This window comes from Zalophus californianus, chromosome 1, assembly GCF_009762305.2.
Source record: "Zalophus californianus isolate mZalCal1 chromosome 1, mZalCal1.pri.v2, whole genome shotgun sequence".
Taxonomy (NCBI): domain Eukaryota; kingdom Metazoa; phylum Chordata; class Mammalia; order Carnivora; family Otariidae; genus Zalophus; species Zalophus californianus.
Window position 1 is genome coordinate 215177671 of NC_045595.1, and position 21514 is coordinate 215199184.

Consider the following 21514-nt stretch of genomic DNA (forward strand, 5'->3'; position numbering starts at 1 on the left):
CTTTTCCAGAGTGGCTGTACCATTTTACATTTCTACCAAAATGTATGGGAGATCTGATTTCTACATGTCCTCGCCAATATTTGATATTATCACTATTTTTCAAAGCTGTTCTAATAGGTATGTAGTGATACCTCATAGTGGTCTTAATTTGCATATCCCTAATAGCTAATCATATTGAACAATATTTTCATGTGCTTGTTTTCCATCCCTATGTTTTCTTTGGGGAAATGTCTGTTCATGACTTTGTCTCAAATTCTTTTTTTTTTTTAGTATTTTATTTATTTGTCAGAGAGCGAGAGAGAGCACAAGCAGGGGGAGCAGCAGGCAGAGGGAAAAGAGGGCTCCCTGCTGCAGGGCTCGATCCCAGGACCCTGAGACGATGACCTGAGCCGAAGGCAGATGCTTAACTGACCGAGCCACCCAGGCGCCCCTTTTTTCTCATTTTCTAATTGATTTATTTAAACCCCATCACCTATTTCCCCCACCCTCCCACCCACCTCCCCTCTGGTGACCATCAGTTTGTTCTCTATAGTTAAGAGTCTGTTTCTTGCTTTGTCTCTCTATTTTTTCCCCTTTGCTTTTTTATTTTGCTCCTTAAATTCCAAATATGAGTGAGATCATACGGTGTTTATCATTCTCAGGCTAACTTATTTCACTTAGCATAATACTCTCCAGCTGCTTCCATGTCACTGCAAATGGCAAGATTTCATCCTTTTTTATACCAGTAATATCCCACTGTGTATATACCACATCTTCTTTATCCATCCATCAGTCGATAGACATTTGGGCTGTTTCCATAGTTTGGCTATTGTGGACATTGCTGCTCTAAACATCGGGATGCATGTCCCCTTCAAATCAGAATTCTTATATCATTTGGGTAAATACCTCATAGTGCAATTGCTGGGTCATGGGGTAGCTCTATTTTTAACTGTTTGAGGACCCTCCACACTGTTTTCCAGAGTGGCCGCACCAGCTTGCATTCCCACCGACAGTGGAGGAGGTTCCCCTTTCTCCGCATCCCCGCCAACATCTGTCGTTTCTTGTCTTGTTAATTTTAGCCATTCTGACGGGTGTGAGGGGGTATCTCATGGTGGTTTGGATTTGCATTTCCCTGATGATAGTGATGTTGAGCATCTTTTCATGTGTCTGTTGGCCATCTGGATGTCTTCTCTGGAAAAATGTTCATGTCTTCTGCGCATGTTTTAATTAAATTATTTGCTTTTGGGGGTTGAGTTGTATCGGTTCTTTATATATTTTGGCTTCTGCGCATGTTTTAATTAAATTATTTGCTTTTGGGGGTTGAGTTGTATCGGTTCTTTATATATTTTGGATACTAACCTTTTATCGAATATGTCATTTGCAAATATCTTCTCCCATTCTCTAGGTTGCCTTTTAGTTTTGTTGATTGTTTCCTGCGCTGTGCAGAAGCTTTTTATTTTGATGTGGTCCTAATAGTTTATTTTTGCTTTTATCTCCCTTGTCTCAGGAGACATCTAGAAAAATGTTGTTACGGCTGCTGTCAGAGAAGGTACTGCCTGTGTTCTCTTCTAGGATTTTTATGGTTTCAGGTCTCACATTTAGATCTTTAATCCATTTTGAATTTATTTTTTTGTGTGTGGTGTAAGAAAGTGGTCCAGTTTCATTCTTCTGCATGCTGCTGTCCAGTTTTCTCAACACCATTTGTGGAAGAGACTGTTCTTTTCCCATTGAATATTCTTTCCTGCTTGGTCGAAGATTAATCGTGGGTTCATTTCTGGGTTTTCTATTCTGTTCTGTTGATCTGTGTGTCTGTTTTTGTTCCAGTACCATCCTGTTTTGATTATTACAGCTTTGTAATGTAACTTGAAATCCAGAATTGTGATGCCTCTTGCTTTTCTTCTTCAAGATTACTTTGGTTATTCAGGGTCTTTTGTGTTTCCATACAAATTTTAGGATTGTTTGTTCTAGTTCTGTGAAAAATGCTGTTGGTATTTTGATAGGGATTGCATTAAATGTGGAGATTGCTTTGGATAGTATAGACATTTTAATGTTGTTTGTTCTTCCAATCCATGAGCATGGAATGACTTTCCATTTCTTTGTGGCCTCTTCAATTTATTTCATCACCATTTTATAGTTTTCAGGGTACAGGTCTTTCACCTCTTTGGTTAGGGTTATTCCTAGGTATCTTATTATTTTTGATGCAATTATAAATGGGATTATTTTCTTAATTTCTCTTTTTGCTGCTTCATTACTGATATATAGAAATGCAATAGATTTCTGTATGTTGATTTTGTATCCTGCCACTTTACTGAACTCATTTATCAGTTCTAGCAGTTTTTTGGTGGCATCATTCAGGTTTTCCATATAGCGTATCATGTCATCTGAAAATAGTGAAAATGTTTTACTTCTTCCTTACTGATCTGGATGCCTTTTATTTCTTTGTGCTGTCTGATTACGGAGGCTAGGACTTCCAGTACTATGTTGAACAGAAGTGGTGAGAGTGGACGTCCCTGCCGTGTTCCTGTCCTTAGGGGGAAAGCTCTCAGTTTTTCCCCATTGAGTATGGTGTTCACTGTGGGGTTTTCATATATGGCCTTTATTATGTTGAGGTATGTTCCTTCTATCCCTACTTTGTTGAGGGCTTTTATCCTGAATGGATGTTGTACTTTGTCAAATGCTGTTTCTGTGTCTCTTGAAGTGACCATATGGTCCTTATCCTTTATCTTGTTGATGTGCTGTATCACACTGGTGGACTTGTGAATACGGAACCACCCTGGCAACACAGGAATAAATCCCACTTGAGAGGCGCCTGGGTGGCTCAGTCGGTGAAGCGTCTGCCTTCAGCTCAGGTCATGATCCCAGGGTCCTGGGACTGAGCCCCGCATCAGGCTCCCTGCTCAGCGGGGAGTCTGCTTGTCCCTTTACCTCTCCCCCCTCTCATGTTCATGCTCTCTCTCTCTCTCTCAAATAAATAAAGAATATCTTTTTAAAAATCCCACTTGATTGCAGTGAATGACTTTTTAAGTGAACTGTTGGATTCTATTTGCTACTTCTTGTTGAGAATTTTTCATCCATGTTCATCAGGAATATTGGCCTATGGTTTTCTCTTTTAGTGGAGTCTTTGTCTGGTTTTGGAATCAGGGTAATGCTGGCCTCATAGAATGAATTTGGAAGTTTTCCTTCCTTTTCTGTTTTTTGGAACAGTTTGAGAGGAATAGGTATTACCTCCTTAAATGTTTGGTAGAGTTCACCTGTGTAGCCATCTGGTCCTGGACTTTTGCTTGTTGGGAGATTTTTGATTATTGATTCAATTTCTTTGCTGGTTATTGATCTATTCAAATTTTCTCTTTCTTCCTGTTTCAGTTTTGGTAGTTGGTATGTTTCTAGGAATTTATCCATTTCTTTTAGGTTGTTAATTTGTTGGCATATAGTCTTGCATAGTATTCTCCTATTTCTGTGGTGTTGGTTGTTATTTCTCTGCTCTCATTTGTGATTTTATTTATTTGAACCTATTCTCTTTTTTTCTTGGTATGTCTGGCTAGAGGTTTATCACTTTTATTGATTTTTTTTCAAAGAACCAGCTCTTGGTTTCATTGATCTGTTTTACTGTATTTTTAGTTTCTATACCATTTACTTCTGCTCTAATCTTAATTATTTCCTTCCTTCTGCTGGTTTTGTTTTATTTGTTGTTCTTTTTCTAACTCTTTTAGGTGCAAGGTTAGGTTTTTTATTTGAGACTTCATGCTTCTTGAGGTAGGCCTATATTGCCATTTTCTTTCTTTTTTTAAAGATTTATTTATGTTTTTTAAAGATTTTATTTATTTATTTGTCAGAAAGAGAGAGAGAGCACAGCAGGGGTAACAGCAGGTAGAGGGAGAAGCAGGCTCTCCGCCAAGGAAGGAGCCCTATGCAGGACTGGATCCCGGGACCTTGGGATCATGACCTGAGCTGAAGTCAGATGTTTAACTGACTGAGCCACCCAGGCGTCCCATAAAGATTTATTTATTTTGGGGGGGGGGAGGGCAGAAGGAGAGGAAGCGAGAATCATCAGGTAGACTCCCCATTGAGTGCAGAGCCCAACGCAAGACTGGATCCCAGGACCCTGATATTATGACCTGAGCTGAAATCAAGAGTCAGACACTTAACTGACTGAGCCACCCAGGTGCCCCAGTATTGCCGTTTTCTAATTGATTTTTGAAAAAATTTTATTGTTCAGTTTTGAGTATGCTTTATATATTCTATATGCTAGTCTTTTGTTGGATATGTGGTTTGCAAATATTTTTTCCCTGTTTATAGCTTGTCTTTTCATTCTTTTTTTTAAAAAGATTTTATTTATTTATTTGACAGAGAGAGACATAGGGAGAGAGGGAACACAAGCAGGGGGAGTGGGAGAGGGAGAAGCAGGCTTCCTGCTGAGCAGGCAGCCTGATGCGGGGCTAGATCCCAGGACCCCGAGATCATGACCCGAGCCGAAGGCAGATGCTTAACGACTGAGCCACCCAGGCGCCCCTTTTTCATTCTCTTAACAGGGGATTTTGCATAGCAAAAGTTTTTCATTTTCATTAAGTCCAACCTATTGATTTTTTCTTTCACAGATTATACCCTCTGTGTTAAGTCTAAGAACTCTGTTTACCCTAGATTCTGAAGATTTTTCTCCTGTGCTTTTTTTCTAAAAGTTTTAGTTTCTTGTTTTATATCTAAGTCTGTGATCCATTTTGAGTTTTAATGTTTGTGTAAGGTGTGAGACCTAGATCAAGGTTCATTTTATTGCCTAACCTATTGTCCCAAAACTATTTGTTGAAAAGACTACTTTTTCTCCATTGAATTTTTTTTCCACCTTGTCAAAAATCAATTGGGCATATTTGGGTGGGTTTGTTTCTAGGTTCTCTATTCTATTCTATTCTATTCTATTGGTCCATACTATCTTGAAAACTATAGTTACAAAGTAAGACTTATTATCGCATTGTATGATTCTTTTTGCTTTATTCTTTTTTTTTCTTCCCCCAAGATTTTTAAAGCTACTCTAGGGTCTGCACCTTTCCATATAGATTTTAGAATAAGCTTATTTATGTCTACAAAAAAATGTTACTGGGATTTTTTTTAATTTTTATTTTTTGATAAAATAGCATGGAGCCCAAAGCAGGGCTTGAACTCATGACCCTGAGATCCAGACCTGAGCTGAAATCAAGAGTCAGATGCTTAATGGACTGAGCCACCCAGGCGCCCCTACACTGCTGGGATTTTTAAAGGAATTGCATTGAGCCTTTAGATCACTTTGGAGAGAACTGATATTTTTACTATGTTGAGTCTTCCAATCCATGGATATGATATGTCTCTCCATTTATTTAGATTTTTAAAATTTATTTAATCAGCATTTTACAGTTTTCAGCATACAGATCCTATATATGTTAACTGTATAAGTATTTCATTTTATTTTGAATGATTTTAAATGATACTGTGTTTTAAATCTTGGTTTATGTGTGTTCACTGTTCGTATCTAGAAATGCAGTTAATTTTTGTGTATTACTCTTATATTCTGCCTTTCTGAACTCACTTATCAGGGCTAGGAGTTTTGTTTTATAGGTTCCTTAGGATTTTCTAGGTAGAAAATTATCATCTGCAAATAGAGTTTTATTTATTCTTTTCCAGTCTGTATGTCTCTGGTTTATTTTTCTTGCCTGTGACAGTGCTGGAATTCCCGGTGTCCTAAGAATGGTGACTGTGGACAGCTTTGTGTAGTTCCCAGCTGTGGGATCAAGCATTCAGCCTGTCACCACTAGGTATGATGTTAGTTATAGGTTTTGTAGATGCTGTTTATCAAGTTGTGGTAACTTTCCTGTGTCCTTAATTCACTGGTATTTTTTATCACGAATAAGTGTTGAATTTTATTAAATGCTTTTTATGCATCAATTTATATGATCATATGATTTTTATGCTTTAGTTTATAGATATGGTGGACTATATTGATTGATTTTTCAATATGGAGCCAGCTTTGCACACCTGGATAAACCCTACTTGGTCATGGTGTATAAATCTTCTATATACATTGCTGGATTTATTTTGCCAATTAAAAATTGTTTTAGTTAATTTGTGTCTATGTTCGTAAGGCAAATTACTCTGGTTTTGGTATCAGAGTGATAGTGGCCTCACAAAATGAGTTGGGAAGAATTCTCCATCTGTTTTCTCTAAAAGATTGTCTAAGGTTGGTGTTCATTTTCTTTGAATATTAAAATTCTCTGGTGAAACCATCTGGGCCTGGAGATTTCTTTTTCTATAGCTTTTTATTATAAATTCCATTTCTTTAATGGTTATAGGGATATTGAGATTGATAATTTCATTTTGATTGATTTCTGGTAGTTTGTTGTTCTTCATAGCTTCTGTTTCTTTGTGAGTTTTTAGAGATGTGCTTTAAGCATGTTCCTAAATACTTACTACACGTTCTTACGATGGCTGCTTTAAGATCCTTGTCAGGGGCTCACGCATACCTGTCATCTCAGTGTTCAGCTTTTGTTGATTTTCTTTTCTTGCTCATGTTGAGATTTTCCTAGGTTTTGGCACGAAAAGTGATTTTTGTTTGTATCCTGGAAATTTTGGTTATAGTTGTGGTATTCTGTGTCTGCTATAAATCTCCTATCTTAGCAGGCCTCTGCCAACCCCATGTGGGGGCATCTTGTTCACAACAGACTGGGGTGGAAGTCCAGGCCCCTCCCTCAGTCTCCCTGACACCTGCGTAGGGGGTGGGGGATGCCTTGGTGTACTGCCAGGTGGGGGTAGGAGGCTAGGCTCCGCGTGGGGGCAGGTAGGGGTGTGTGTGTGTGTTTCCTGTGGGCGCTGCCTGCAGGAGGGCAGACACTGTCAGAAGTCGTCTGGCTGCCTAGGCTTCCTGTTCCCAGTCCTTGGCCTGGAGAGAGAGCAGACTTTTCTTGAGACTTGTTTTTCTCTGTCCTGCAGCATTTTTAGGTTGCAGGTTTCTCCAGTGACCAATCTGGAATATATAGGAGGGAAATGAGATGAAACAAAACAAAGAGGTGAGCTCACTCCTATGTCATTCTTCAAATCCTGGGCACCCTAGCCAGTCGGCCTCTCTCTGCTTCCCCAAGTTTTCCCTTGTTTGTTTCATGTTTAATGTCCAGTTCGTTGTGCTTAGCAGGAAGAATGGGGGAACTGTGTCTGGTCTTCCTTATAGCCACTAACACCATCTGGGCCTTCTTGATCATTTTCCTTTATCAGTGTCATCAGAGGGCTGTGTATTTCTAGACCTTCGTTAAAGAACTAAATTTTATATTTGTTCATTTTCTCGATTGGCTCATGTCTTTTCTTCTGATCTGTTCTTTATTATTACCTTCTCTTTACTTTCTGTGGATATTTTCTAAATCCTTAAGTTGGATTTTTTTACTCACTAATTTTTGGCCTCCCTTTATTCCTAATACAGGCTTTTAAGACTGTAAGTTTTTCTGTAAATTCTACTGTAGCCACTTGCCACAAAGTTTGGTGTGTTGCAAGTTTATTGGTCTAGTTATTTTCTAATTTCATTATGTCATTCCATCCATTTCTTATTTAGAAGCTTTTGTTATTATTATTATTATTATTATTATTATTATTATTATTATTGAGAGAGAGCGAGAGTGAGCGCACTAGCAGTGTGGAGAGGGGCAGAGGGAGAGGAAGAGGGAGAATCTTAAGCAGCTCCACACGCAGCAAGGAGCCCCCTGAGGGGCTCAACCTCACGACCTGAGATCACGATCTGAGCCTAAATCAGGAGCCGAACACTTAAGCAGCTGTGCCACCCAGACACCCTCAGAAGCTTTTTAAAAATGTTATGTTCAGGGGGATTATAAAGTTATCCTTTTGCTAATGATGTCTAATTTAATTGCCTAGTGGGTGGAGAGCACAGTCTGTTGATTTCATGTCTTCAAAATTTGTTGAAACTTGCACCGTGAGTTAGAACATTGCCAATTTTTGTTTTGTTCTCTGAGAGCTTTAGGGGAGCATGTACCTCCAAGTGTCAGGTGCAGAGTTTCACGAACACACAGTGCCGTGTCTGTGGTGTCACTCGCGTGTTCTGCATCTTTATTGCAATTTCACTACACTTGTACGGGCTGTTCTGAGAGGTATGTTGGCATCTCCCCCCAGATGGACAGTGTGTTGATCCGGCCTGGGTTCCCTCCTCAGACTAAATCCCTGGTGATGGGCCCTCATAACATCTGTGTTCTTCTTCACCGCCCATGGACAGTTACGTTATCTCTGGTCTGGATTATGGCTGAGGCTCCTAAATTTTCTCCGGGCTTTTCTCCTGTACCTCTTCACCTTCAGTCTGTTTTCCACCCCAGAGCCAGATTGCTTTTACTAAAATATCAGGATTTATCATTTTTGTCTTATTTGTGTCTTTTTGTCTCAAAGCCCCCACACAGCTCTGTCTTTCACAGACTCACCTGCCCCCATTCTTGCAGGGGCCTAAGCACCCTCCTGAGCTTGTTCCTGGTCTGTCGTCCCCACCTACCCCCACGTCCTCTCTCCTCACCCTCTTCTATACTCATGCTCCTGGCAAGAGGAGAGCGTGGAGGAAGCCCAGAAAATAGCAGGTAGGACAGCACTTGGCCTCATAGTTGTCTGACATTTCAAACCTTCTGGTGAAGCCCCAGCCCTTTACTGAGCTCAGATAACAGTGTGTGCTGCTTATGCCCCATGCACACGTGTGTGAGAGTGTGCATGCACGTGTGTAGTTTGCAGCTGAATGGGCTTCTTTTGTCTCGACTGTGCCAGAAGGGGCGGTGACGTCCCTGGGGACTCATCCTTTGAAGCTGATTTGTTGTGGCGGCCTGTTCAGCAAGACGTTGAAACCATTGCTTCTGTTGTTGCTAAGTGGGTCGTACAGCGAGGGAAGGCCGTGGAGGTGGAAAGGAGTCATGTCCCTGACTTCATCTCCGTCTCCCTCCCTTCCTAACGCCAACCGTGTTTGAAAAGAGAACAGCGGCGTTATTTCCTCTCTGGGATTCTCCTCATAACTCATGTCTTAACTCCACAGAGTGCTTGGTGTCCCTGGCTTCCGAAACATGCTGGTGATGTTGGAAGAAGTAGGTCATTGCATGAATGGGTCTGTTTGTCACACCACTTTAAAGATTTCTGGTCTCATCGTGTTTCCTGCCAGTTTAGTGACATATCAGGGCTATATGTTTTAAGTAAACTAGTTCCCTTTAGATGTTTCTAAAATGATATAAATTGCAAATGGAATGTCCTTTGGTTAAAGTTCATTAATTTCTGGTTTTATTGTGTTGCTCTCAAAGACCGCTGTCTCTCCTGTTCTGTTTTATGTAACTTATTGAGATAATAATCCTGCCTGCTAGAATTCTGAGAGCCTCTTGGGAGAGGGGGGCAGGAGTTCTCATTGTTCCATTTGTTTTCTCTCGTGTTACCCTCCCGTTTTAATTTTGGCATTTCACTGTCTGCAGAACCGCTTGTCATTGAGTCTGTATCCTGAATGAGTCACCCTCTGCAGAGGCGAAACCTCCTGTTATCCAGGGAAGAAAAGAGCCAGAGGATTTCTGGGGCCAAATGCCTTACAGAAAAGTCTAATTACTATCCCCATTTTTACTCACCTGCCTCCGGCTCTTCCCATTGCAGCCGTTCTGGAAGATGTGCAAGAATTGGCTGGTTTCCTGTTGGCCTCTCCCCTTATAGGCTTAGGTTTCAGCTTTCCTGGCTTTGCCAAATCATTTACCACGTTTCCATCCACTTTTCAGAGTCCAGTATTGTGCTGACAGCTCATGCTGGTCGTTTCCTCTTCTCCTGACCTTTTAGTACTTGTGAGTTTGTGCCTTTTCATTTCGTGTGATTTAAGTGCACCTTCTGTGAGAGTGGAGGTAAGCACACGTTAGTTCTGCATGTTTCATGGGAGGTTTCTTTCATTACTTTTTTTTTTAACTTTTGAGTATTGATTACCTTTGTTTTCTTTTAAAGAACTTATTTATTTATTTATTTATTTATTTATTTGAGAGCGTGAGAGAGAGCACACAAGCCGGGGGTGGGGGGCAGAGGGAGAGGGAAAGGGGGAAGCAGGCTCTCCGCCGAGCAGGGAGCCCAATGGGGGCTCGATCCCAGGACCCCAGGATCCCGACCTGAGCCAAAGGCAGACGCTTCACCGACTAAGCCACCCAGGTCCCCTGCCTTTGTTTTTTTTTAAGTTGAGTATAATTCACATACCATAAACTCCACACTTTTAAAGCATACATTTTAGCAGTTTCTAGTATATTCACAAAGGTGTGCAGCCGTCACCACTGTCTAACTACAGACTAGGACATTTCATCGACCCAAAGGAAGCCCCATGCACATCACTAGTCACATCACTAACCCCGTTCACCTTTCCTCAGCCCTGGGAGCCATGAGACTACTTCCCGTCTCTGTGGATTCGCCTCTCTGGGCATCTCATCTACATGGGATCACACAGTGTGTGGCTTTTGTGTCCGGCTTCTCTCACTCAGCTTCAGTGTTTCCCAGGTTCATCCATGTTGCATTTTGAAGGCTCATTCCTTTTTCATGTGGCTAAATCATGTTCCATTGTGTGGATAGACCACATTTGGTCTATCCCTTCATTAAGTGATAGGCATTTGGGTTGTTTCCACTCGTTGGCTGCTATGAATATTGCTGCCATGAACATTCATGTGCAAGTTTTTGTGTGAACATATGTCTTCATTTCTCATGTGTAGACCCGTAGGAGTGGAATTGCTAGGTCATATGGTAACTCTATGTTTAACTTTTTGACAAACTGCGAGACTGTTTAACAGAGTGTTAACAGAGTGGCTATGCAATTTTGTATTTCTACCAGCAGTGTACGAGGGTTCCAGTTTCTCCACATCCAGGCTGACACTTGTAATTTTCTGTTTTTCTTCTCCCGTCTTCTTCCCCTCCTTCTAATTATTTTCAGTATCACTGTTGCTACTATTATTACTGTTATTGCCATCCTAAGTGGATGCAAAGTGGTATCTCATTGTGGTTTTCATTTGCATTGTTCTAACGACTAATGATGTTGAGCATCTTTTTCATGTGCTTTAGCCATTTGCCCATCTTCTTTGGAGAAATATGTATTCAAATCTTTTGCACACTTAAATTTTTTTTTTATTATTGAGTTGCAGGAGTTCTCTATGTGGTTTGGATATTAATCCCTTCTCAGATACATGATTTGCAAGTATTTTCTCCTATTCTGCTGGTTGTATTTTCTCTCTCTTGTTAGTGCCCTTTGATGCACAAAAGTTCTTAATTTTGATGAAGTCTACTTTATGTGTTTTGCTGTTGTTGCCTGTGCTTTTTGGTGTTGTATCCATGAAATCCTCATTGCCAAATCCAGTGTCATAATGATTTTTCCCAATGTTTTCTATAAGCGTTTGTAGTCTTAGCTCCTAAGTCTAGGTCCTTCATCCATTTTGACTTAATGTTTGCATGTGTTGTAAGGTTCACTTTGCATGTGGGTGTCCAGTTTTCCCAGCACCATATGTTGCAAAGACTATTCTCTCCCCCATTGAATTGTCATGGCATCCCTCTTTAAAATACTTCCAGGGCTTTCTGATGAATTCCCACTGACTGACCTTAAGACCCAGCTCAACAGCTTAGGCCTCTCTGGTCCTCCAGTCAGTAACACATTCACCTCCAGTCAGTAACACATTCACCTCCAGTCAGTAACACATTCAACCTTTTCCTGCACTCGTGTGTGACTATCATCCCAACCGAGGCACTGTTTACCCATATGAAAGATGGAGGGTCTTACTCAACAGTACCTTTCCCGGAATTTCCTTGAATTTAGTGTTTTCCAATTATTTTCACTTTGAATCGCAATGTATTACACGGACAAGACATTTTAGTTTGGGACAAAGCCAGTCAGTGCTGTGGTTTATTGACTAAAATGGTTACCTGAGTGACTTGGTGAAAAGCAAAGACATTGGACATAGGTTTCTAATTATTTTTGGTGCTATGACCTCACAATTCCAAGTGTTGGATGCTGTTGTAAATAAGCCTTTTAAGGTGTCTGTAACCATAATTCACAGGGAGATCATAAATACACACTTACAGAGTAGAATTATAACACAGTAAAAAGGATAATATATGAAAACAGGTACCTGTGACTAGGGATTAAATTTCCAGTTTGGGCAACCAATGTGAATTCAAGAAGTAAAACATCAGGAAACTTAGATCCAAGCAAAACTGACACTCTCTGGAAAAACACCAGGCAGCATGGAAAGCAGGTCGGCCCGGACGAGAGTGTGCGCCAAGACACGGGGTGGGGTATGATGGATGGCGTGGTTACCTTTCCTGCCAGAGTGGCAAACCAGCAATGCATTTGAGTCAATATGTAACTTCATGACTGTTATTCTTAAATTAGTGGAGGCGGGAGGGAGAGGGAGAGAATGGGACTAAATATTGTCAGTAGAAGGTTGACTGTTCACTTACATTCTCAAAAGTTGTTATAGTTTCACCAAAAAACTTCTTTTGGACTTCTCATTATGAAATAGAAGCCTTTATGAAATGTTTAGAGCTGCCTCATTTGGGGCATATTGGGCAGTATTCCCAGGACAAGTTCTGGCATTTCATCTCCATATCCCACACGTGCCTCATACATGAATGCTTAAGACATGTCTGCTTGTCTGTCGAATGCAAGAAACAGTTCTGCAGGACCTCAGTCCTAATGGACAAGGTCATGAACGTGCACACTCACATACCCTGTGTTCTGTTTCAGGTAGGTGAGCCGCGGGACAAAGTCAACCCTGTCAGTCACCAGTTCCAGCTATGATGCTCTAAGTCACAAGAAGTCTGAACACTTGCTGTCTATGGATCTGCTCTGACTCTTAGAGCCTGCTTATGGGGGAAGGTGAGTGACTGTAAATATCTTTTGTTTGCTTGTGTGTTTACCAGGAACGTAGGTAACAAAGTCAGCCTGAGAACAGTGAGGCAATATGTGTTTGACCCTCTTCTATCCATGATGTGGTATCACTGGGGAGCAGTGCCAGGACGTGGACGCCGGGCATGATCATGTAGGAATAGCTTTTCTGGCTGACTCTAGGGTTGAGGTGGAGTTTGAAGAAGCAAGTCTAAGCTGAGACAGAACGTTTATCCATGGCTTTTTCCCTTGAGTGTTTGAAGAGGATGGGAACCCTTAGAACTGTTTTCCCTAAATATTCCCTGCTTTTACCCCTCCTGGCCCTCCTCCCACCATTTTCTCGAGAATGCTGGGTGAGGACTCTGAAGAGCTGGGTCTGCTGTCCCCGTGTGTGTTGCGTCCTCCGTCAACGAGCGCCAGCCTGCTAGCCTGGCCCTCCTGACAGTGCTTCCGCGTGTGCAGCGGTGCAGTGTCGTGTGTGTGGTGTGCTGGGAAGGAGCGTACACGTACAGATGTAGGAGCATGTGTGTGCACAGATCCAGGATCGTGTGTGGCCAGTGTGCGTATGCATGCCTATGGGAGCACGTGTGCAGAGTGTGTGAGCGTGTGCACAGGTGCAAGAGCTTGTGTGTTCTGTGCGTTCCAGGACCCTGAGGCCCAGACTCTCTGCCGAGCCTGCAGAACCCACTTTCTCTGGCCTCAGATTGAGACCTCGAGTTCCTTCCATGGCGTGCATGCCTTGGTCCTTCCCAGGCCGGTTGTAGTTTACTCACCTGTGTCTTTATGTTACACAGGCTTTGCTCAGGTCTTGAGAATACATTCTAGGGTGCTTTACTCACCCGGAGACACAAAGGTAGCCATTGAGAATGTTTAAGCCGTGTAGTTTATTAATCCAGATTCACAACACAAATATTATATGGGTTCTGAGTTAACGTACCCCCCCAGGTGGCTGTCAAAGAAACATGTGCATCTTTTAAAAGTCACAAAACTTAATAATAAGGGACACTGGGCTCCTCACTGCCTTTCCAGATGTTTTCATTGTTCTCAGTAGCAGCTTCTCTTCTGCCCACATATTGTCCGTCTGGGTTTGTTTGTTTGTTAATTGCAGCTCAGCATTTTAATCCTATGGTGCTTGACCCAGTTCCGTAAGCCTGTGGCCTGTGTTGTTTTGCTCTTTTCTTTGTTCTTCCCATTGAGGATGGTTAAAACCATTTCAACTTCCAGGTGTCTGTTTGGGCTGAATGTCCATGACTGGTCACAGTGGATTGAACTCTGCTGGACTTGGATGGGAGCCAAATGGGAAGCCTCCTTTGTCATGACTGGCATGTCCCAGGCTGTGGTCAAGAGTGAGGCCAGCTATGTAAACCAGAGCCAGGGCTGACCGGGGTTCTTCAGGCCCCCCTGGAGCCCAGGCGCAGCTGCAGCTCACCAAAGCTGGGAGCCAAGGGAACCCCACACAGGGCTTTCTGCCTCTTTTCCAATCCAGGTGGATGCATGCTGGGGAGCCCTGCACTGCTCATTAGCCTGCCCTCTTCCTGGATGCATTTGCCAGGTACCCATGTGCTCGATGGTCTGGGCACCTGACCCCATGTCGGGCATGGGACATGGCTGCAGAAGCAATGGGTGGAACCCATGAGAACGGGAAACCCACGGCCATCTGAGCCTGACACACGTCCCGATGACCCTGAAGCCCCTGAGTGCCCCCAGCTGGCCAACCCCTGGGTGGTATGGTGCTTGCAGGAGGGGATCCCCCCACCCCATTTGTAATGCACCCTCTACCCTGAAACTGCCCAAGGTCACATCCTCAGTTCTTACCTGGCCTGGTTTCTCTTGGCTGCCCCTGACACCCAGGGTGCCCCCATCCCTTGATTTCTCTGGACCTCCGGGCTGCACCCCCTCTTCTCTTTTGTGGCCCCCACACCCTCAGCCACTACCCTTTGGCTTGTGACTCTGGTCCTTCATGTCCATCCTTTATACCACTTCCTTTCCATCTAGGCTCTCTCTGCTTCCCACCTGCACGAAACAGGCTGGCGTGCCCCGTGGCAGTTCATCTGCTTCTGGTAACCCCCTGGATGGCTAGCCTTGCTGTCACCACTTGCTTACCTTGCACCAGACCTGCCTGTCGAGGGCCGAGGCCTGCGCTGGCCAGACCCACCAGCCAGCGTCCGGTCCTCCCCAGGCCCTCAGCTGCACTTGATGCTGTCGGCCGCCCCATGGGCAAGAGCCGAGTTTCCATGGCCCAAGCTTTATGACCCAGAGCAAGCCATGCTGCTCCTTCCCTCTTCTTTCCAAGAGTGAGGATGGATCCTCCACAGACACCTGCTGCAAGGTGGGAAGTAGCCGGTGGGGCCAGACACATGGCAGGGCTGTCTGCAGGCCGGCTCGCAGCACCCTCCTGCTTGCTTGGCCACTAGCGGCTGACGTCCCTGGGACTCAGGGCTCAGTTGGGCACTGAGGACAGAGCTGCCCAGGCTGCAGGACGCACAGGGAGCGGCCCTCATGACGCAGTGTCACTGACTGAGCCAGTTTGTCACTTTGTGCCGAGCTTCAAGCATGTGTATCCTTCCACCCAGGAATGATATCTGTAAATGTGTACTCCGAGGGAACAAGAGAGGGGCAGAAGAGGTCCACCCAAAGAGGACTGTGGAAGCATTCTTTGATGTAAGCACTCAGGGCGCCTGGCTGGCTCCGTTAGTAAAGCGTCTGCCTTCGGCTCAGGTCATGATCCCAGGGTCCTTGGATGGAGTCCCACATCGGGCTCCCTGCTCAGCGGGGAGCCTGCTTCTCCCTCTCCCTCTGCCCCCTCCCCTGGCTCATGCTCTCTCTCTCAAATAAATAAAATCTTTAAAATATACGTAACAACTCAAAAACCTGGAAATATAAGCATTACAGATTGGTTACATTTTTCTACATAAAAATGCATAAAATTTTATGCATAAGAATAGAAAAATACCATGGAGAATTTGATCATTGTTATGTAGATTTAAATATGTTGACATAGAAAAATATTTCATATATAATGTTAAATGAGGAAAACAGGACAAATGTGGGCGGTTTGGTCCTATTTTTGTTAAAAAATATAATGACACACACCTCTTAGACAAGAGTGACTAGGTGGACCTTAAAATACCCCACTATCACTGGTGGTCTTTCTGAGTAACGATATTACAGGTTATTTTTTGCATAAATGCATTTTCTATTTTTTTTCTGTAATGAGCATCCAATATTTGTGCTATTTTAAATTTTTTCCTGTAATGAACAATCAGGCTAACTTTGGTCAGTAGGGCCTGCATGCCCCCACTTTCTGTGCCCCTTTGCTGACTCCAGAAAGCCAGAGCCTATCCTCACGGGCAGCGATTCTTCTCTGCATCTACATGTTCACCTCTGCCTGTTACGGGTTTTTATCGTTTGTCTGCATCTGATTTCATGTGAGCTGGTGAGCTAACAGTGCCAAGTAGAAGGTGGACTGAGGGCGACTTTCTCCTGCTCAGTGGCAGACGTGCCTTCCCCACCACCTCTCACGGGGCCCTGTCAGCCCTCCGGTCAGCACTGCCCATACCAGAGCCCTGCATCAGGATGGCTGTCAAGGACACACAGTGCTCACGCGTTTCTAAGCTTAAGTGTGCGGTTTGCTTCTAGGCCTGGACCTAGCAGCTCTAGATCACCAAAAAAAAAAAAAAAAAATGTGGGAAAAGGAGAGAATTTGCAATTGGTGCTGCTTCAAGCGCCTCATCCTGCAGCTTCAGGACCAAGTACATCAACAGGACCAGCTTTGTGCGAGGCCCGACTGCACAGACAGCTGACAGCAGCAGTGACTGCTCAGGCCCTAGGAGCTGCGTTTCCATCATTGGGGCCCACCCGCACTTTCCTTTCCGAGGGCTGAGCTGCTGCAGCCTGTGTCCTGCAGGCATGCCCATGTGTGCGCTGGCCCCTGTTTGGGGGAAGGAGTCATTGAAATGACAGCACATCCGTGCCGGGTGCACCCCTCCAACGGAATGAGGGGAGTTGGGCGAAAAGTAGGTCACATGTGCCCGGTCCCATGTCACGAGGTTTCCAACCTGAGGCCAATGGGATTTGTAGCCTCCTTTGGTTAGGACAAAACCCACTCTGATTTTTCTCCTTTAGCATTTCATCTTCTCTAGACAAGGAGGGTGGCCATCTGTCTGATAGCTGCATCCAGCCAGCCCTTCCCGACCTCCCAGAGCCGCTTTGTCCTGAGGTAAGGGGTGCTGGGGCTGGGGGAGGCTGCTCTGGCCAGGAGAACAGGCCGTGTGTCAAGGAGCAGGGTGCACACGGGCCCTCGGGAGCTATTAGCAGGGCCTGCTGAGGCAGGCACAGCATTTTCCCTGTGACATTCAGAGGAAGATCCTCACATTAGGTTCTATTTTAATATGGCTCCTTTTTAGGGATCAAGGTCAACTGTTACCGCTCTCATGTTAAAGTGTTAGTGTGTAGAAAAGTGAGAGTGCAGTCTTACAGCTGTCCATTGGTGACACTGGGGGGAGGGGTGGGAACAGGGCTCCCCCTAAGACACACTGGCCGCCCTGCAGTCCGGGGCCCTGTGCTCTCAGTGCGGCCAGCGCCTTTGTGTGAGTCGTCAGCCTCTGCGCCGAACAGGTGAGCTCCTGGCTTCCATTAGTACAAAAGCACTGAGGAATCCACATATCAGAACCAGGTTAATACACGTATGCTATGTGCACTATTGGAGCTTGTTACTTCTACTGAGAAATAATGTGGTTCTCTTATGCATGGGAAGACCGGCAAATGTGATTCCTCCATGACCAAGCAGATGTGGAATGTGTATAAATAACAAACATTGATTGATTGAATGATTTTGCTGTCCTGTAAATGAACTAAGATACCCGTTAGCTCAGGATCCTTCTGACAGACCTATTCTGGCAGGTAATGAGTGGGCTATAAAATGTTTGCAATGTTTGTACAATGGGTACCACTGGTGCTGTATTTAGACAAAGAGGCTCTCCTTTCTGGGTGTGCTGGGGAAGGATGCCTCCAGAATAGTCTTCCAGAAGTGAAGTCATAATGGTATTTGATTGGAGGATGTTCTACAGAAGAAAAGCTTTTTGCCTTTCTGAGATAAAATATTTAAAACTTGTATTTTAAGTAGCTTTCCAGGAAACGTGGGCCCATGGCTATGTTCACAGAAGTAGATGTAAACACATGTGGATTACGAATTACTTGACGTTTTAGATGTAAAACAGCAGTTGTACCCATGGTAGCAAAAGAAGGGTGGTCTCCATCTCCTTCCACCTGCAGCCTCTGAGTGAATCGCATGTAATATTTCTAAAAGGCTCTTATCCATTTTACAGTCTGGAAGAAAGAGGTTTTTCCTGCTTTTTCATTAAGATAGGGCAGAAAATTCCAAAGGTGTTATTATTTGTGGTTATAAACGCTTCCGTTAGTCTGCGGAAAGCCGCACGTACTTCAGTGCCGTGTTGAACCGCTCGTCTTCCTGCCTTGCCTAGCGTGCATCCCCAAGGCCAGGACAGTGTGCACATACGGTCGTCCTGGGTGTGAGCAAGACTAAGACATGTGAGAAAGTGTGTTCATGTGAAATTATAAAATCATAACCGCCCCCCCCCCCCAGTTTATTGCCGTTGGGGGAAAATGAGAACTGTTGTCTCTAGAAATAAAACCAGCATTCTGGCAAGTGTTACGGGATGTTTATTTTCCCTTACTTAGCGGAGGAGTGGATAATTTTTTCCCCCAGAAATAACATAGGTATAACAATGCAGAGGCAATGTCTACGTCCCTTCGTACTTCTCAAAAGAGTGTCCTAACACAAAGCAAGAGGGTGCGGAGCTCCGAACTTGTCCATGCAGTCGCTCACTGTACATGGCCTTCTCTTTCCCGCCCACCCGGGCAGAGAACACACAGCGGGCAAGGGGATGTCTCTGAACAGCACACTCAGCGCTTTGGCATTGACTCACCTAGGAACTGAAAGAGCCACACTGGTGTTGGGCCTGGCTGGCCTGTCGTGCTTGGCTTGCCCAGGGCGTGTGCCATCTCTGTGAGGCCCCGGCCCTGCATAAGAAGGCAGACGCCCACCACCAAGAAGCAAGGAAGCCTCAGGAAGATTTGGGGTCCCGCACACCCCACAGCTGGAGCCTCTGAAAGACGTCTTCATTCTGGCTGAGGTGGGGGCATGGGCAGAGCTGGTGTGTGGGGGGTGCCTGTTGGGAGAGCCCTGGGTTGCCTTCTCCCTGAGCACTGGCTGCGTGCAGGTCAGTGGTTCTCGGAGAGGGTTGTGGACTGCCATCACCATCACCCGAGAACTCTCTGGGAGAGACAGGTTCTCAGCTACCCCCGGCCAGCTGTCAGAACCCCGGGTGAGCCTGGTCAGTGATTTGTCAAACCTTCCGGTGATGCTGACGTCCATGTAGGTGTGGGAGCCACCGGTGCCGACCGCACAGGAGCGAGCGTGTGGATGGCGGTCACACACGGCCCGGGCAGTGAGCCTGTGTTCCGTGGATGCAGCCATATCAGAGGCTGACAGTGTCCTAGCTGAGCACGAGTCGGGCCCCAGAGCACAGGGGTCCAGTGATCTGTCGGGTCAGATAGGAACCAGACCCACCTGTGGGGAGCCCCTTGGTGTGGTTCTGTGTTTTATATGGCGGGCGACCCTGGTGTGCAAGTCAGGCCTTCCCATGCTGCAGCCTTACAGCCTGTTCTGCCTGTGCCTTTGCTGTGCAGCAGACCCCACTACCCAGCAGTGCTCCGTCTGCCCCGCTGCTGAGCAGAGACTCCAGGAAAACCAGGGAAGAAGGGACCCTTGCCTGGGAAGGGGGTGAGCTTGGGCAGTCTGCTGGCTGGCCAGGGGACCCCAAGAGTCACTGTCCTGTCCAGCATCTCTGGGGTGCTGGCTGTGGGCAGGGGACGAGCCCCAGAGAGACAGAGGACCGCCAGCTCCTAAGCCAGCTGTGCACATCCTCCCCCTGCCTGGGGCCCCTCCCCTGAGCAGGCAGCCCCCACGCGATCGGGTGTGGAGGGGGAGGGCCAGCATTAAAAACATCCAGAAGAACCCAAGATGGGAAAAGAAAATGCGTCTGTGTAAAAAGCATACTACTGGGTGCAAGAGATGGAATTCGCGGGTGGTGGACAGAGCTGCAGGGAGGTGGGCTTGCTTTGCTTTAGTGAAAGTGGCATTTGAATCAATAGGAATGGATAGACTAGTCAATAAATGCTGTTGGGTTAATTAAGTAGCTATTTAAAAAACACCAAATTCAGACTTTACCTTACACCCAGCACAAGTGTATTTGAGAGGGAGTAATAAGCTAAAGGTAACAAAACTATAGAAGGTTCATAGAAAATGTATGTCGGGCTTTTTAAAACAGTCTTTTCTGGGGAAGGGCATCCTCAGCAAAGCACACATCCCGTTAGGCGCCGACGGAGGGACCGAGCTCACGCGCCTGCACAGAACGGCCGGCCAGGGCCCAGTAGCAGCTCAGTAAAGGTGACCGCTGAGGATGGGAGCGGCAGCCGCCAAGCAGTGACCATGCAGTTCTTACAAAACGCAGACCGGGCCCACACTGAGCGCCCGCGATGGCAGCGTCCCGAGGAGGCCCACCTGGAGGGCAGTGAGGTCTGCGCCAGCTGCGCCAGGCAGGCGTCTATGCAAACAGACCCCACAGCTTTCCCTCCGGGAGTCCGTCTCCCTGCAGAGGCGTGCGCAGTGTTCAGGAGGTGCCTGCTGTCAGGACGGCAGGCGCTGTGTAGCTGGGAAAGTGAGTGGACCGTCCTGCGTGGAGACCTCAGGGGAGGACGGCCAGGACCCCAGCAGGGCCCGTGTCTCCACACAGACACGTGCACGAGGCACCAACTTCGTTCCTCAGCCCCAAACTGGAGAAGGGCCAGCACAAGTGCCCATGTTCGCGCCCGGAGCCCCAGAGAGAACCCGACTGCCGCGCACAGCACACGGACGGCTCTCGGAAACATGGCTCTGTGTGAGGGACGCCGGACACAGGAGCGTGGGGATTGTTGGCGTGGCAGAACAGGGCAGGCCCCGCGGGGCTGGCAGCCAGCAGGGCCGGGTGGGCTGGTGGGGGCCGCAGCACGGGGCCAGAGGCACCTCTCTGCAGACCTGGAATGTTCCGTGCCGAGAATTGCTGGTCAGATGGGTGAGTGCAACGTGTGAAAATCAACCTGTGCATTTTCATGCCTGTGAATTACACCTAGTCACAGGGCACACGTCGTGTGATATTTATGCACAACAAAAAGGCAGTGTGTGAATGCAAATGCTAAGGGAAGGGTCGGGTGAGAGCGTCCCCTTAGGTGGGTGGGGCGTTCAGGGTGCTCTGTTTCCCCGTCTGCCTGTCTCAGAGCCCCTGGTGCCCGCTCTCTCTGCCCACTCACACCTCAGCTGGACCAGCTCTGCTTCTTTGCCTTCTTATTTTGTTCTTTTTACTGGTTTTGAAAAGGGGTCTGCTGCTTTATAATCAAATCTTTAAAAAGCCACTGGCCCTGGTGACCGAGAGATGAGTATCTTTGACCTTCTGAGCGTCTGTTCCTGAACTCCTCCCTCAGGCTGGGCGGGGGGAGGAGGGAGGACGCAGGGCCGGGAAGCATTCCTGCTGACCTGTCCCCTGGCTGTGTCCACGGCCCCTGTGTCCCTGGGCAATACCAGTGCCCCCTCCCCCTCCCCGTCCCTTGACC

General features: G+C 45.9%; 1 protein-coding gene across 3 annotated transcripts in view; it reads left to right on the forward strand.

Annotated features, from left to right (window-relative positions):
- PCBP3 (poly(rC) binding protein 3) overlaps window positions 1–21514 on the forward strand; it is a 267959-nt gene that overhangs the window by 187886 nt on the left and 58559 nt on the right. For 2 of the 3 annotated variants that reach the window (XM_035726636.1, XM_027587872.2), the window contains exon 2: window positions 12704–12835. In XM_035726636.1, the coding sequence (XP_035582529.1) occupies window positions 12826–12835 (10 nt within the window). In that variant the 5' untranslated portion in view covers window positions 12704–12825. Of the gene's footprint in view, window positions 1–8869; window positions 9054–12703; window positions 12836–21514 lie in introns of those variants that run through there. The other variant, XM_027587871.2, reaches the window with a different exon arrangement.